The 12084-nt window shown below is 37.8% G+C and overlaps 3 protein-coding genes across 3 annotated transcripts; 2 read left to right on the plus strand and 1 right to left on the minus strand.

Annotated features, from left to right (window-relative positions):
• Positions 1 to 4754: 4754 nt before the first annotated feature.
• On the plus strand, positions 4755 to 7745 carry LOC122664396 (uncharacterized protein At1g28695-like). The gene is made up of 3 exons (XM_043860192.1): positions 4755 to 4805; positions 4914 to 5309; positions 7173 to 7745. Exons 1-3 carry the CDS (start codon positions 4803 to 4805, stop codon positions 7662 to 7664), a joined length of 891 nt encoding a protein of 296 aa, XP_043716127.1. The 5' UTR covers positions 4755 to 4802; the 3' UTR covers positions 7665 to 7745.
• Positions 7746 to 8776: 1031 nt separating this feature from the next.
• LOC122665942 lies at positions 8777 to 9541 on the minus strand. The gene has a single exon (XM_043862066.1). The coding sequence runs from the start codon at positions 9539 to 9541 to the stop codon at positions 8777 to 8779; it is 765 nt and encodes a 254-aa protein (XP_043718001.1).
• Positions 9542 to 9909: 368 nt separating this feature from the next.
• LOC122664397 (uncharacterized protein At1g28695-like) lies at positions 9910 to 11876 on the plus strand. The gene is made up of 3 exons (XM_043860193.1): positions 9910 to 10023; positions 10104 to 10490; positions 11343 to 11876. Exons 1-3 carry the CDS (start codon positions 10021 to 10023, stop codon positions 11838 to 11840), a joined length of 888 nt encoding a protein of 295 aa, XP_043716128.1. The 5' UTR covers positions 9910 to 10020; the 3' UTR covers positions 11841 to 11876.
• The last annotated feature ends 208 nt before the right edge of the window (positions 11877 to 12084 follow it).

Here is a 12084-nt window from a genome sequence, read left to right on the forward strand (position 1 = left end):
TTTTTTTAATTGTTTCTCTAACTCTTTTTTTTTACCAAGTTTCCTTCCACCCACGGTGAATGGGGGGATCCAATTTACCGCAGGGCAGGAATAGGTATCGAGAGGGTATTTTGGAACATACGAAAACCCTAGGAGGGGTTTGTGAACCCTAGGTTGGTGGGTGAATCATCCTCTTTTTTTTAATACGTTTCTATTGTTTTCTATTCCAACAATTAAGGTGTACTTCCTTTTGGACTGATGTTGTAGTTTTGTTTTCATTTTTTGGAGGGGGTAATAGGAGTTTGATTTTTACTCCTACAATTACGGTGCACTTTCATCGAATTTCACGATTTTTAAAATAGTTAATGAGATTGGGGCAATTTTGAAAGTTTGCTTTTATTTTATTCTTATGTGGCATGAGTACTTACCAACTTTGGGGATTATGTAAATTTTTTAACATATATAATGGTGGATGTAAAATAAATTTGAAACCTACTTAGCGATCAGGACCAACTGGATTGAAAGTTGAAACCACTGATATAATTAAGTTCATTTCCAAGCATATTGATATGGTAGTCTTGCAACATGCTCGGGGTTGGAAGCATTTTTTAAATCTAGACTCATCTTGGGAGTCATTTTGTGCTCAGCCCAATCCCAGCCTGGACGAGCTCTAGCTATTTTTTATGTTATTTTTTTATACACAAATAAAATAATTTTTTATTTAAATATCTATATGAGAAAAGAGAACGCCACCTGATTGTGTAGTGCACGTTGCCCTTATGCCTTGACATAGGGGCACGCGAAATGACCACCACACCCCCTGGAATCCCAGAAATGACCAGGGGTGCGATGGTCATTTCGAGCAACCCTGTATCAAGACGCAGGGGCTGCGTGTTTGGTGCGACCAGGTAGCATACTTTCTCACTATTTATATATTGGGAAGCAGTTTTTTGTATGGGAGTGTGGCCTACGCCAGCACTCCCATTTGTCTATCTCTCTCCTCCTTAAAACAAGGGGGCAGAGGTGTCTTTTCACATGGAGAGGAGAGAGATAGACTCATGGGAGTGCTGGCGTAGGCCACACTCCCGGATAGAGAACTTTTTCCCTTATATATTTTAGAAAAAAGAACTTTGTGAAAGAGAGTGCGCACATCTCCCAAACACAAATAGACTGCAACAAGGGCACCAAACAAAAATTATCATTTAATGGTACGGATTCACACATATCCCTAACGTCGAACTTCTTCTTTTTAGATCTATTGTTTCCAACTATGTGTTCTTGAGTCTTGACTACAGGGCATCTTCACTATTTTTTTTTTTTAAAGACCTCATTTAATTCACTCCGAAATTTGATTGAGAATTAATAAGCCACTCCCTAGTTTTTTCTTTTTTAATCCTTTTCTTACAAAAGAATAAATCCATTTGTAGACAAAAAAACAAATTTTTTTAAAATTTCATCTACTTTTAAGAATAGGAATTGGGATCCGGATCGGTTTCGATTGATTTTGATATGAAACAGTTTAGAATTGGTGAAAATTGACAAAAAAAAAAAACTCTAAACCCTAGTTTTGTACATGATCGATTCGATCCAAATCGGTCTGGATCAGGATCAGCCCGAATAGACAGATCCGATCCAATTTTTCAACCCCTGGTGTACATGACTTACAGGAGCATTTTTATATTTTTTGCAAATCCGATCCAATTTTTCAATCCCCTCTTTGCAGACAATTGCCTCCTTTTTCAAAAATCAAATTGTAGGAAGTTATTCATCTCAAGGCATGTCTCGATGTTTATTGCAAAGCGAGCGGTCAAGAAATCAATCCAAGCAAGTCTAGCCTCACCTTTGGTCCCAACACCCTGCCTCGGTTTAAAAGGTGGCTCTCGTATCCTAAAAGTGTCATATGGCGATGGCCCCTTTAAATATCTAGGGCTTTCATCATAAATTGGTGTCTCTAAAGTTGAGATATTTAATAAGGTTGGTATGAAGAATTGTAAGAGAGTTCAGGAATGGAAACAAAGGCTTCTCTCCCAATTGGGACTTGAAGTTCTCATTAAAGCAGTGGCTTCATCAATGTCTAGTTGTGCCGCATCTCACTTTGCCCTGCCTACTCTCCATGATACTGTAAGGAAAGCTATTTCAAATTTTTATTGGGACCAATAGGAGGACGAGCAAAAAATCAATTGGATATCATGGATGTGTCACTCTAAGGAAAAGGGAGGTTTAGAACTTCATGATTCAATTCTGCAAAATAGAACTCCTGTCTAAAGTAGCTTGGAGACTCTATGAGAATCACGACTCCTTATGAACTAAATTTATTAAAGCTATCTACTTTCCTAATTGCGAGTTCATGGATGCATCATTGGGTAACAATCCATCCTGGTCTTAGATGAGCATTATAGTTGAAGGAAAGTGATATCAAGCAATTTGGTTTGGCAAATTGGCAATGGTGAGAAATGTGACATTTGGTAGAGAAAATGGATACCTTCTCTTCCCAATTTCAAAATCCAAGGTGCCCGTCTTCCTGAATGTGATCTAATGAAAGTATATGACTTGATAGACCATGAGAGCCATGTTTGGCGGACTGATCTTTTTTATCGTTGATTCAGCCCTGTTGATAAATCTGCAATTCTAAAAATCAGGTTGAGCGTGAATCCTAGAGAAGACCAACTCTATTGGGGGGGGGGGGGGAGCCAAGGATGACAAGTTCTTAGTTAAGACAGCATATCACCTGCTGACTACCAAACACTGTTCCAAGCTTCCTCATCTTGCTCTCATTAATGGAAAATGGCTACGACATCTATTTGGAAGCACATTTGGGGATGTAAATCTCTTCCAAACGTGAAGAATTTCATGTGGAGAATTTGTGTGCAAGGGCTTGCATCCGGCGAGAATCTATCAAAGAGATGTCCCCCTATGGATTCCTCTTGTAGAAGATGTGGCGCTACAACCGAAACCATCGATCATATCATTTTAGGTTGTCCCTTTGCTAGGGCAACTTGGTTTGACAGTGAACTATCCTTACTGGTCCCTGGCAGTGACTCCCCTTCTCTTGTTCAACTTCTAAAAGCATCGAAGCAGTTTAACTTTGCAAACAAGGAGGAAAAGGAGGTCCTAAGCGTTATTCTCACTTATTTGTTGGTCTTTATGGATTACAAGGAATGACTTGATCTTCAATGTTAAAGAATGGACCCTGACAAAGGTGTTCTCCAAGGCATAGAAGAGTTATAGAGAATTCTGGTCAGTTTATGACTCTATGCTAATGGTTCCAATCTGTCAAACACAGCAACTCCGGATCAGATTCCAAACAAGTATTGGAAGCCCCGCAAGACCAGGTTTTGAAGTGTAACTGCGATGCAACATTCCCATTAGATGAGTCATGGAGCGATATTGGCGGAATTGTTTGTAACCATGGGGGAGTTCCTCTCTACTCCTTTTCAAATATGATTTCCTTCTCAGACCCTCTTTCGAGTGAAGCTTTGGCAATCCTAGTGGGATTGCAAAAAACTATAAAGAATGGGGCTCAAAGTATTGAGGTTGAATCGGATAATGCTGATTTCATTTCCTATATCTCCAACTCGAATCGATCAAGACTTTGTAACTGTTCTTTTGGTTATATTTCTAAAGATGTTAACATTAGTTCATTTCCTAATCAGGACGGCCTTGTTCATGGCAAGTAGGACAATGTGGCTGCTTTCCTTTCCTTGTCTTCTTGTCCTCTTTTGCAATAAATTTTCTTTCTATAAAAAAAAAAAAATTCCTTTTTCTATTTAAAAATTATATTTTGATAATATAATCAGCCAAACTATTCCTATCAAATTAATAATTGCATCTATGTTTTACCCCCAAAAAAATTAATTGCATCAATGTTGATGACTTTTTTCTTGCACTCTCATTGGCCCACGTTCTAATACAGGCCTACAGGATAATCTTTATTTTTCTTTTTAAATTAAAAGAATTTGATTGCAGAGTAAAATAAAATTTCCTCCGCTACACGCCATTATTTTCCTTTTCAAATTTAAATAAAAGAAAATGTTCTCTGTGCCAAGGTTCAGGCTGCGCCCAGACATATGGGGTGAGCGCAATGACCGTCTTGCCCCCGAGTGACACAGGTCCATGTGTATGCGGCACAAAGAACATGAGCCCTTAAAATAATTTGATTGCTAATTTGATTGCAGAGTAAAATAACATTTCCTCCGCTTGTCCCCAATAGTACGCCACTGAAGTCTCCTCCGCATGTTCTCTTTCTCAGTTCGCGAATTCGATAATTCTTCATTCTGTGGGGATTGAGCTCAAAACCCTAGAAAAACAAACGATGAGGAAGGAAGTTCACAACTTATAAATGGCGATATCGTTTTCAGCAGCAAATGCTGCTCTTGTTCCGTCATGCTGACCCGGCCGCCTTGGCGGCTGCAGGGGCAATTCTTTCTTTCTCGCTTTCTTGTTTGATGGTTTAAAGTCGCCATTGACGGTTTCAGTTGCAGCTATCAAGAGTCAAAGACGCTTCAGTCTTCAAATTTTTTTTTTTGAACTACTATTTAATAAAACCAATAGTGCCGTCCACGACGCAACCATGGGAGAGTTTCTTAATAACAGGGTACTTCTATATCTAGTGTTGGAAAATTATGCAAACTTATTTGAGGAGTCCGAAAGCTTGAACACCAAAGTCACTGAAGAAAATGAATTTTGCAGAGAAGAGTAATGGTTTAAAGATCACACTACTCTCTCTTCTCTTCTTTGGAGTAGTACTGTATATTTGCATCTCCGCTGCTTCCATCTACAAGGTTTTCTCTCCATTCCAAAACTGCGAAAACACGTCACCAAACATGGTAAGGATCCTCTTTCTGTCTCACTCTACCCCTCTTTTTTTTTTTTCCACCAATTTTCATAAGAAATTGAAATATTGGCTGGTGGGTTCTTCTTTCATTGGATTTTAGAACACCATGAATGTTCCAAAAGATGATCTTGAAATAGCTCTGGAACAAGCTTCAATGGGAAACAACAAGACAGTTATAATTGCTATGATAAACAAAGCTTATGTCGAAGGGGACAACAACCCTGGAGGCATCACACTGTTGGATTTGTTCTTGGAGGCTTTCTGGGTTGGTGAAGATACGATACCATTGCTCAATCACCTTCTCCTTGTTGCAGTCGATCAAAAGTCCTTTGACCGTTGCAATTTTCGACGGCTTCACTGCTACAAACTTGTAACAGATGGAGTTGATATCAGTGAAGAGGGATTCTACATGTCTGATATTTTTGTTAAGATGATGTGGACAAGAGTCCTCTTCCTTGGTGATATCCTCAGACGTGGTTACAGCTTCATTTTCACGGTATGTTTATCATCATCATCATATCAACTGCTATGATATAGGTACATTCTTCTTTGAATTTCATTTGAAATTATGTGTATAAGTGTATTTCATGAATCGAATGGATAGATTTTTTTAGGAGGGATTGTTTCTTTTTTATTATTTGGGAAGAACATATACAATAAAATAAAATAAAAACTAGATCACATACTAGGTAAAGAGATGAGAATAAGATTACTATGAGCAGGTCAGAGGATCAAAGCATACGAGAAGAGAAGGAATACAGTAGGCCAAGGAATTTCTGGAGTTTGTTTGATCTAATTAAGATGTGTGGCTTATGGGTTAAAAGACTATTCTAAATATAGGGGAAATATGGGAGAGGTAGCTTCACAGGTTAGGTGGTATATAATACTCTGCCCTTTTAGGTATATTATGTTTGATTATGTATTTTTTTAGGTGCAGAGTAAGTATTTGTCTAATTGGGATAAAATTAATTATTGAAAATTATTTTCGGGAAAAATATTGTTAACCTATGATATGATTTTGTAGATTTACCCGCACCAGTTCAGCCAGGCCTCTGACTATAGATTCAATACGTATTAGAGGCATTGACTAATGTTGAGTGATAGATAGCCATGACCGGTGTTTGATTGCAAAATTCAAGCTTGACCTACAAGGATTCAGTTTTTCTGCTTGCCCTGTACCTGTTTGACACTGTCTCGGTGAATTGAGGAATTGAAGGTTAGATTTCCTGGGGGCCTTAGGCCCTCAAATTTGAGCCCGTCCAATATCCTCCTTTATGTCCAACAGCATGGAGCTCCTTAGTCCTCATTAGGCAGGACAGAATCTGGGATACTTGTTTTGCATCATGTAAATAGTAGCTTCTTTATAATTTGGCCAACTTCTTGATGTTAACCATTCAATCAATTGAAGTCTTTCAGCAATCCTTTTCCTTTTTAGCCATAGCTTACAGATATAAAGTGGTTGTGAAATCCTTTCAAGAGGTTGAGCTTAGATGAAGGTGTCGATTTCCAAGTTCAGCAGTAATGGTTTCGACGGTGACTCATGGTCACAAAATAACCACTTCAAGACCATTGCTTTGTTCAACTCCTGCTCTAAAATTAGAAAATAACATCACATACTAGGTACAGAGACGAGAAAAAGATTACTGAGAGCAGGTCAGAAGATTTTAAAAAAATACGAAAAGAGAAGGATATAAAGTAGGCTAAGACATTTCAGGAGTTTGTTTGATCTAATTAAGATGTGTGACATACAGGTCAAAAGACTGTTATTTATATAGGGGGAATATGGGAGTAGCTTCAGAGGTTAGGTGGTATATGACACTCTGCCCTTTTAGGTAGATGATGTTTGATTAAGTACTTATATGATTGTAGAGTAGGTGTTTGTCTGATTGGGGTAAAGTGGGTCAATTTGTTTTATTGGGATAAAGTGGATAATTGCAAATGATGTCAGAAACAATATTGTTAATCTATGATATGATTCTGTAGAATCCGTTTCTAGGCTTATGCTAAGATTCAATAACATATGTGAAAGAAGCATTGTTTCATTTCCGGTTATAGCCATGACTAAAATTCAAGTTGAACCTACAAGAATCCGTTTTTATATTTGCCCTGTACCTGTTTGACACTGCTCTGTGTGAAGGTTAGATTTTCTAGGGTCTTACGCCCTTAAATTTGATCCTGCCCAATATCCTCCTTTATGTCCAACAACATGGAGCTCCTTAGTCCTCAGTAGACAGGATAGGAGTTCTGATATTTGTTTTGCATCATGTCAATTGTATCTTCTTTATAATTTTGTCCAAATTCTTGATGTTAACTATTCAATCAATTGAATTTCAGTAATCCCTTTCCATCTTTGCCATAGGATACAGATATAATGTGGTTGAGAGATCCCTTCAAGAGGCTGAGCTTAGATGAAGGTGTGGATTTCCAGCCCAGCAGTGATATTTTCAATGGCGATCAATGGTCACTAAATAACACCCTCAACGCTGGTTTCTACTTCGTCAGACCAAACAACAAGACCATTGCTATGTTCAATTCCTGGTATAACAATAGAAACTTCTCGAGGAATGAACAGCATGTGCTCGAGCATATTAAGAACAATGGTGTGTTTGAACAGTTAGGGCTCAAAGTGAAGTTCATGGACAACCTCTATTTTAGCGGATTCTGCATTGATAGCAGAGATTTTAATGTGGTGACAACCGTCCATGCGAATTGCTGTCGTGGTGTAAGAGCCAAGGTGACTGATATAACCATTGCACTTCAGGATTGGAAGAAGTATAAGAGCTCCACTGATCGTACAATGACATTTTATTGGTCCAATCACTCGGCCTGCATCGATTCATGGAAATTTTGAAGCAATTCTGTTGAGTCTCTAACATTTACAGAATTCTTTAGAAAGATATCCATCCAATGCAGCTGGACTTTACAATGTGAAATTAATTACATTAAGCCCTGGAATCTTGTTTATATTCATGATTTATTCTGCTTTTTTTTTTTTTTTTTTTTTTTTTTTTTTTTTTGGGTACTAAAGCTTGTTGTTTGCAAGGAGAATTCTTGCCTGTGGGTGATCTGTAAAGGGTTTTTTTCAGGTATAAATATAACATTTTGGCCTTCCACATATAAAGGTATACATGCCTGCACATCCCCAAATTTTTTTTAAGAACCTCCCATGTTTATGTTTTTTATTTTTTAAATAAGCAAAAAAGCAACAAGGTTTCAAAACCCCAAACTGGATATGGTATCGGCCTCCATTGATTTCAATTTGAGTTTGATTGAAATAAACCCAAAATCGATAGGAATCAGTGATTAGTCAGAAACTCACAATCATAGTTAGCACAAAACTTGTTTCCATTTTTTACCCTTTTAAACACGTTTTGTTTTTTGTTTTCCAAACATAAGGGAAAAAACGACAAATGACACCATTCCCAAATTTTGGTACCGTTTCGATTTCAACAAATTACCAGATCAGAATCAGTTCCAATGTTGATTGATTCGTATAATAGTCAGAAAAAATAATGAAAGATTAAATAAAGAGAAAAGACAATGGGCGTCGAACAAGAAATTGAAGTAAGGACGGTTCACCCACCATCCTAGGGTTTTAGTATGTTCCAATGTCCCAATTTAAGAGGATAGAGAATGGACAAGCGAACTGAAGAATGGGATCCACTTATGTGTGTTTTTTCCCCAACGCATTCTTGTTCGTATAACTAATCTACTAACTTAATTAAACTATTGTCCGTCTTTCACGGTCCTTTTTGGAGTTTAGTTACACAATTAAGAGGTAGTAGTTAATAATAATCACAAAAAGTATCCATTTATATTCCCCTTGTTTCCTAACAATTAGACAGAGTCGTTGAGATTTATTTGAAGACAATTTAATTAATTAAACTTAATGAAGGTGTTATCAAAATAATAATCTGGCAGATAATAAACACAAATTTTATTTTTTTTTGATAGAAAGAAAATTCATTGAATCAAAGAGTCATTACAAACATTGGCTTTTGTCTCACAAAGATAGAGAAGCCAAGGAGAGGTAAGAGGCCAAACAATCGGAGACTCTACTGAAAGGGCCGACCTGGCCAAGGAATCAGCCACAGAATTGACAGACCTTGGAACATAAGAAATGGAGCATTCAACAAAAGATTTTTGAAGATGAACAATATCATGAAAAATACTATCAATAGCAATCTCTGGCTCTGAAGAGGAGAGCTGGTTGATAAGACAAGAGCAATCCGATTCCACTAAGACGTTACTGAAGCCACCTCTAATATCAAGCAAAAGACCAGAGTGGATGGCAATCGCTTCGCCAATAAAAGTAGAATCGCAATGAACACCGAATGAATAAGCCGAGAGAAGAAGGCCAGAGTGATCACGAATAATGTTCCCAATATCACCTTTCCTCAAAACTTTATTCCAAACAGCATCAACGTTCAATTTAACCCAAGGAAAAGGAGGGATCCACTTGTGGGAAGGCACCTGAATATTAGATGGATGGATATCCATGGGAGGAGAAATATTGTGAGGAGTTTTGGTAACCTGATTGAATTCATGAAAAGCTTTATCTGCTGCCTTAATGACTTCAACTGGCGACCAAGAGTGATGCTTAAAAATGATATCGTTCCTTGCTCTCCAAATATACCATATTATGAACGTTGCAAGAGAAAAGAGATCTTGTGCCTTTTTCTTATCAACAGAAAAAATAGGATCCCAAGCTTTAAACCAATCACTCATAGTAACTTGATCAGGAAAATTAACCACTTGGGAGAGTGACGAACCGAACCAAACAGCTTTCGAAAAAGGGCAGTTGAGAAAAATATGGCCCACCGATTCCATATCTGGTCCACATCTTTGGTATAAATTTGGGTGAGAAAAGTATGATTAATTAGAGAACATAAATGTACAATGCATTTTAATAGAACCACTATGTGCCAAATGCCAACCACCACATGAACCGTGTTTGTCTGTTAATAAACAGGTTAGTTTTATATATAGTGTTGCAAAACAATGCAAACTTTATTTGAGGAGTTCAGAAAGCTTGTTTAACACCAAAGTCACTGAGGATAATGGATTGCACAGAAAAGAGTAACAGTATACAAATCAAAGTACTGTCTCTTCTCTTCTTTGGAGTAGTACTTTATTTTTGCATCTCCACCACCTCCATCTCCAATGTTTTCTCTCCATTCCAAAACTGCCAATGTCTATCACCAAACATGGTAAGGATCTTCTCACTCTCCTCCTTTTTGTTCCTTATTTTCTCAAGAAATTCAAACACTGGCCTTTCATTGGATTTTAGAATACCATGGATGTTCCAAAAGATGATCTTGAAGCAGCTCTGGAACAAGCTTCAATGGGAAACAAGACAGTTATAATTGCTATGATAAACAAAGCTTATGTTGAAGGAGACAGTCCTGAAAAGACGATGCTGGATGTGTTCTTGGAGGCTTTCTGGGTTGGAGAAGATACAATACCATTGCTCAATCACCTTCTCCTTGTTGCAGTTGATCAAACAGCCTTTGACCGCTGCAATTTTCGACGGCTTCACTGCTACAAACTTGTAACAAATGGAGTTGATTTCAGTGGAGAGGGGCTCTACATGTCTGATATTTTTGTTAAGATGATGTGGACAAGAGTTCTCTTCCTTGGTGATGTCCTCAGACATGGTTACAGCTTTATTTTCACGGTATGTTTATCAATCATCATATGACTTTCAAGAGGGATTATTTAGCTGTTTTTCTTTGGGAAGAACATTTACAATAAAACAATTACCTCATACATTAGATTACATATTAGGTACAGAGATGAGAAGAAGAATAATGAGAGCAGGTCAAAGGATCAAATGGAAGAGAATAAATACAATAGGCTAAGACATTTCAGGACTTTGTTTGATGTTTAACAGACTCTGTTCTCAATATAGGGGAAATATGGGAGAGGAAGCTTCAGAGGTTAGGTGGTATATGAGGCTCAGCCCTTTTAGGTAGATGATGTTTGACTAAGTAATTCTTTGGTTGCAGGGTAGGTATTTGCCTGATTGGGTTAAAATGGACCAGTTGTCTTATTGGGATAGAGTGTATTATTTTGAATGATTTCAGAAAAAATGTTGTTAATCTATGATATGATTCTGTATATTTACCCACCCCAAGTCAGCCAGGTCTATGGCTATAGATTCAGCAACATATGTGATAGAGGCATTGTCTCATTTCCAGTAATAGCCATGACCAGTGTATAATTGCAGCCATGACCAGTGTATAATTGCAAAATTCAAGTTAAACCTATCCGAATTCGGTTTTTGTACTTGCCCTGTACCTGTTTGACAATGCTCTGTGTGAAGCTTGGAATTCTAAGGGCATTGGGCCCTCAAATGTGAACCCATCCAATAGCCTGCTTCACATCCAACAAGATGAACCTTCTTAGTACTCATTAGACAGGATAGAATCTGGGATTTTGCATCATGTTTATAATCTGTCCAACTTCTTGATGTTGACCATTTAATGAATTGAAGTCTTTCAGTAATCCCTTTCCATCTTTGCCATAGGATACAGATGTAATGTGGTTGAGAAATCCTTTCAAGAGGTTGAACTTAGATGAAGGAATGGACTTCCAGTTCAGCAGTGATGGTTTCAATGGCGACACATGGTCACAAGAGAACCACGTCAACACTGGTTTCTACTTCGTCAGACCAAACAACAAGACCATTGCTTTGTTCGACTCCTGGTATAACAAGAAAAACAATTCAAGAGGGATGAATGAACAGTATGTGCTTGAGAAGATGAAGAACGAGGGTGTGTTTAAACAGTTGGGGCTCAAAGTGATGTTCATGGACATACTCTATTTTAGCGGATTCTGCATTGATAGCAGAGATTTTAATGTGGTGATAACTGTCCATGCGAATTGTTGTCGTGGTGTAAAAGCCAAGGTGACTGACATGACAGTGGCACTTCAAGATTGGAAGAAGTTCAAGAGTTCCTCCGATCGCTCAATGACATTTCATTGGTCCAATCACTCGGCATGCATCAACTCATGGCATGTTTAAAAGCAATTATGTTGAGTATCTGTCATGCACAATATTCATTAGAAAGACGATCAATGCATCTGGACTCTTAAAAAAATGGCGTACCCAGTGCCTCTGGACACTACAATGTATAAGGCCGGAAATCTTGCTTATATACATGATCTATACACATGACATGCCAAGGTAGGTTTTAAGCTTTACAACCTTAATTCTGAAATTTGAGTATAGAAAAAAGGCTTTTCTGTTTTTTGTTTTTGGTAATAAG

The sequence above is a fragment of the Telopea speciosissima genome, chromosome 6 (genome assembly GCF_018873765.1).
Source record: "Telopea speciosissima isolate NSW1024214 ecotype Mountain lineage chromosome 6, Tspe_v1, whole genome shotgun sequence".
NCBI lineage: Eukaryota > Viridiplantae > Streptophyta > Magnoliopsida > Proteales > Proteaceae > Telopea > Telopea speciosissima.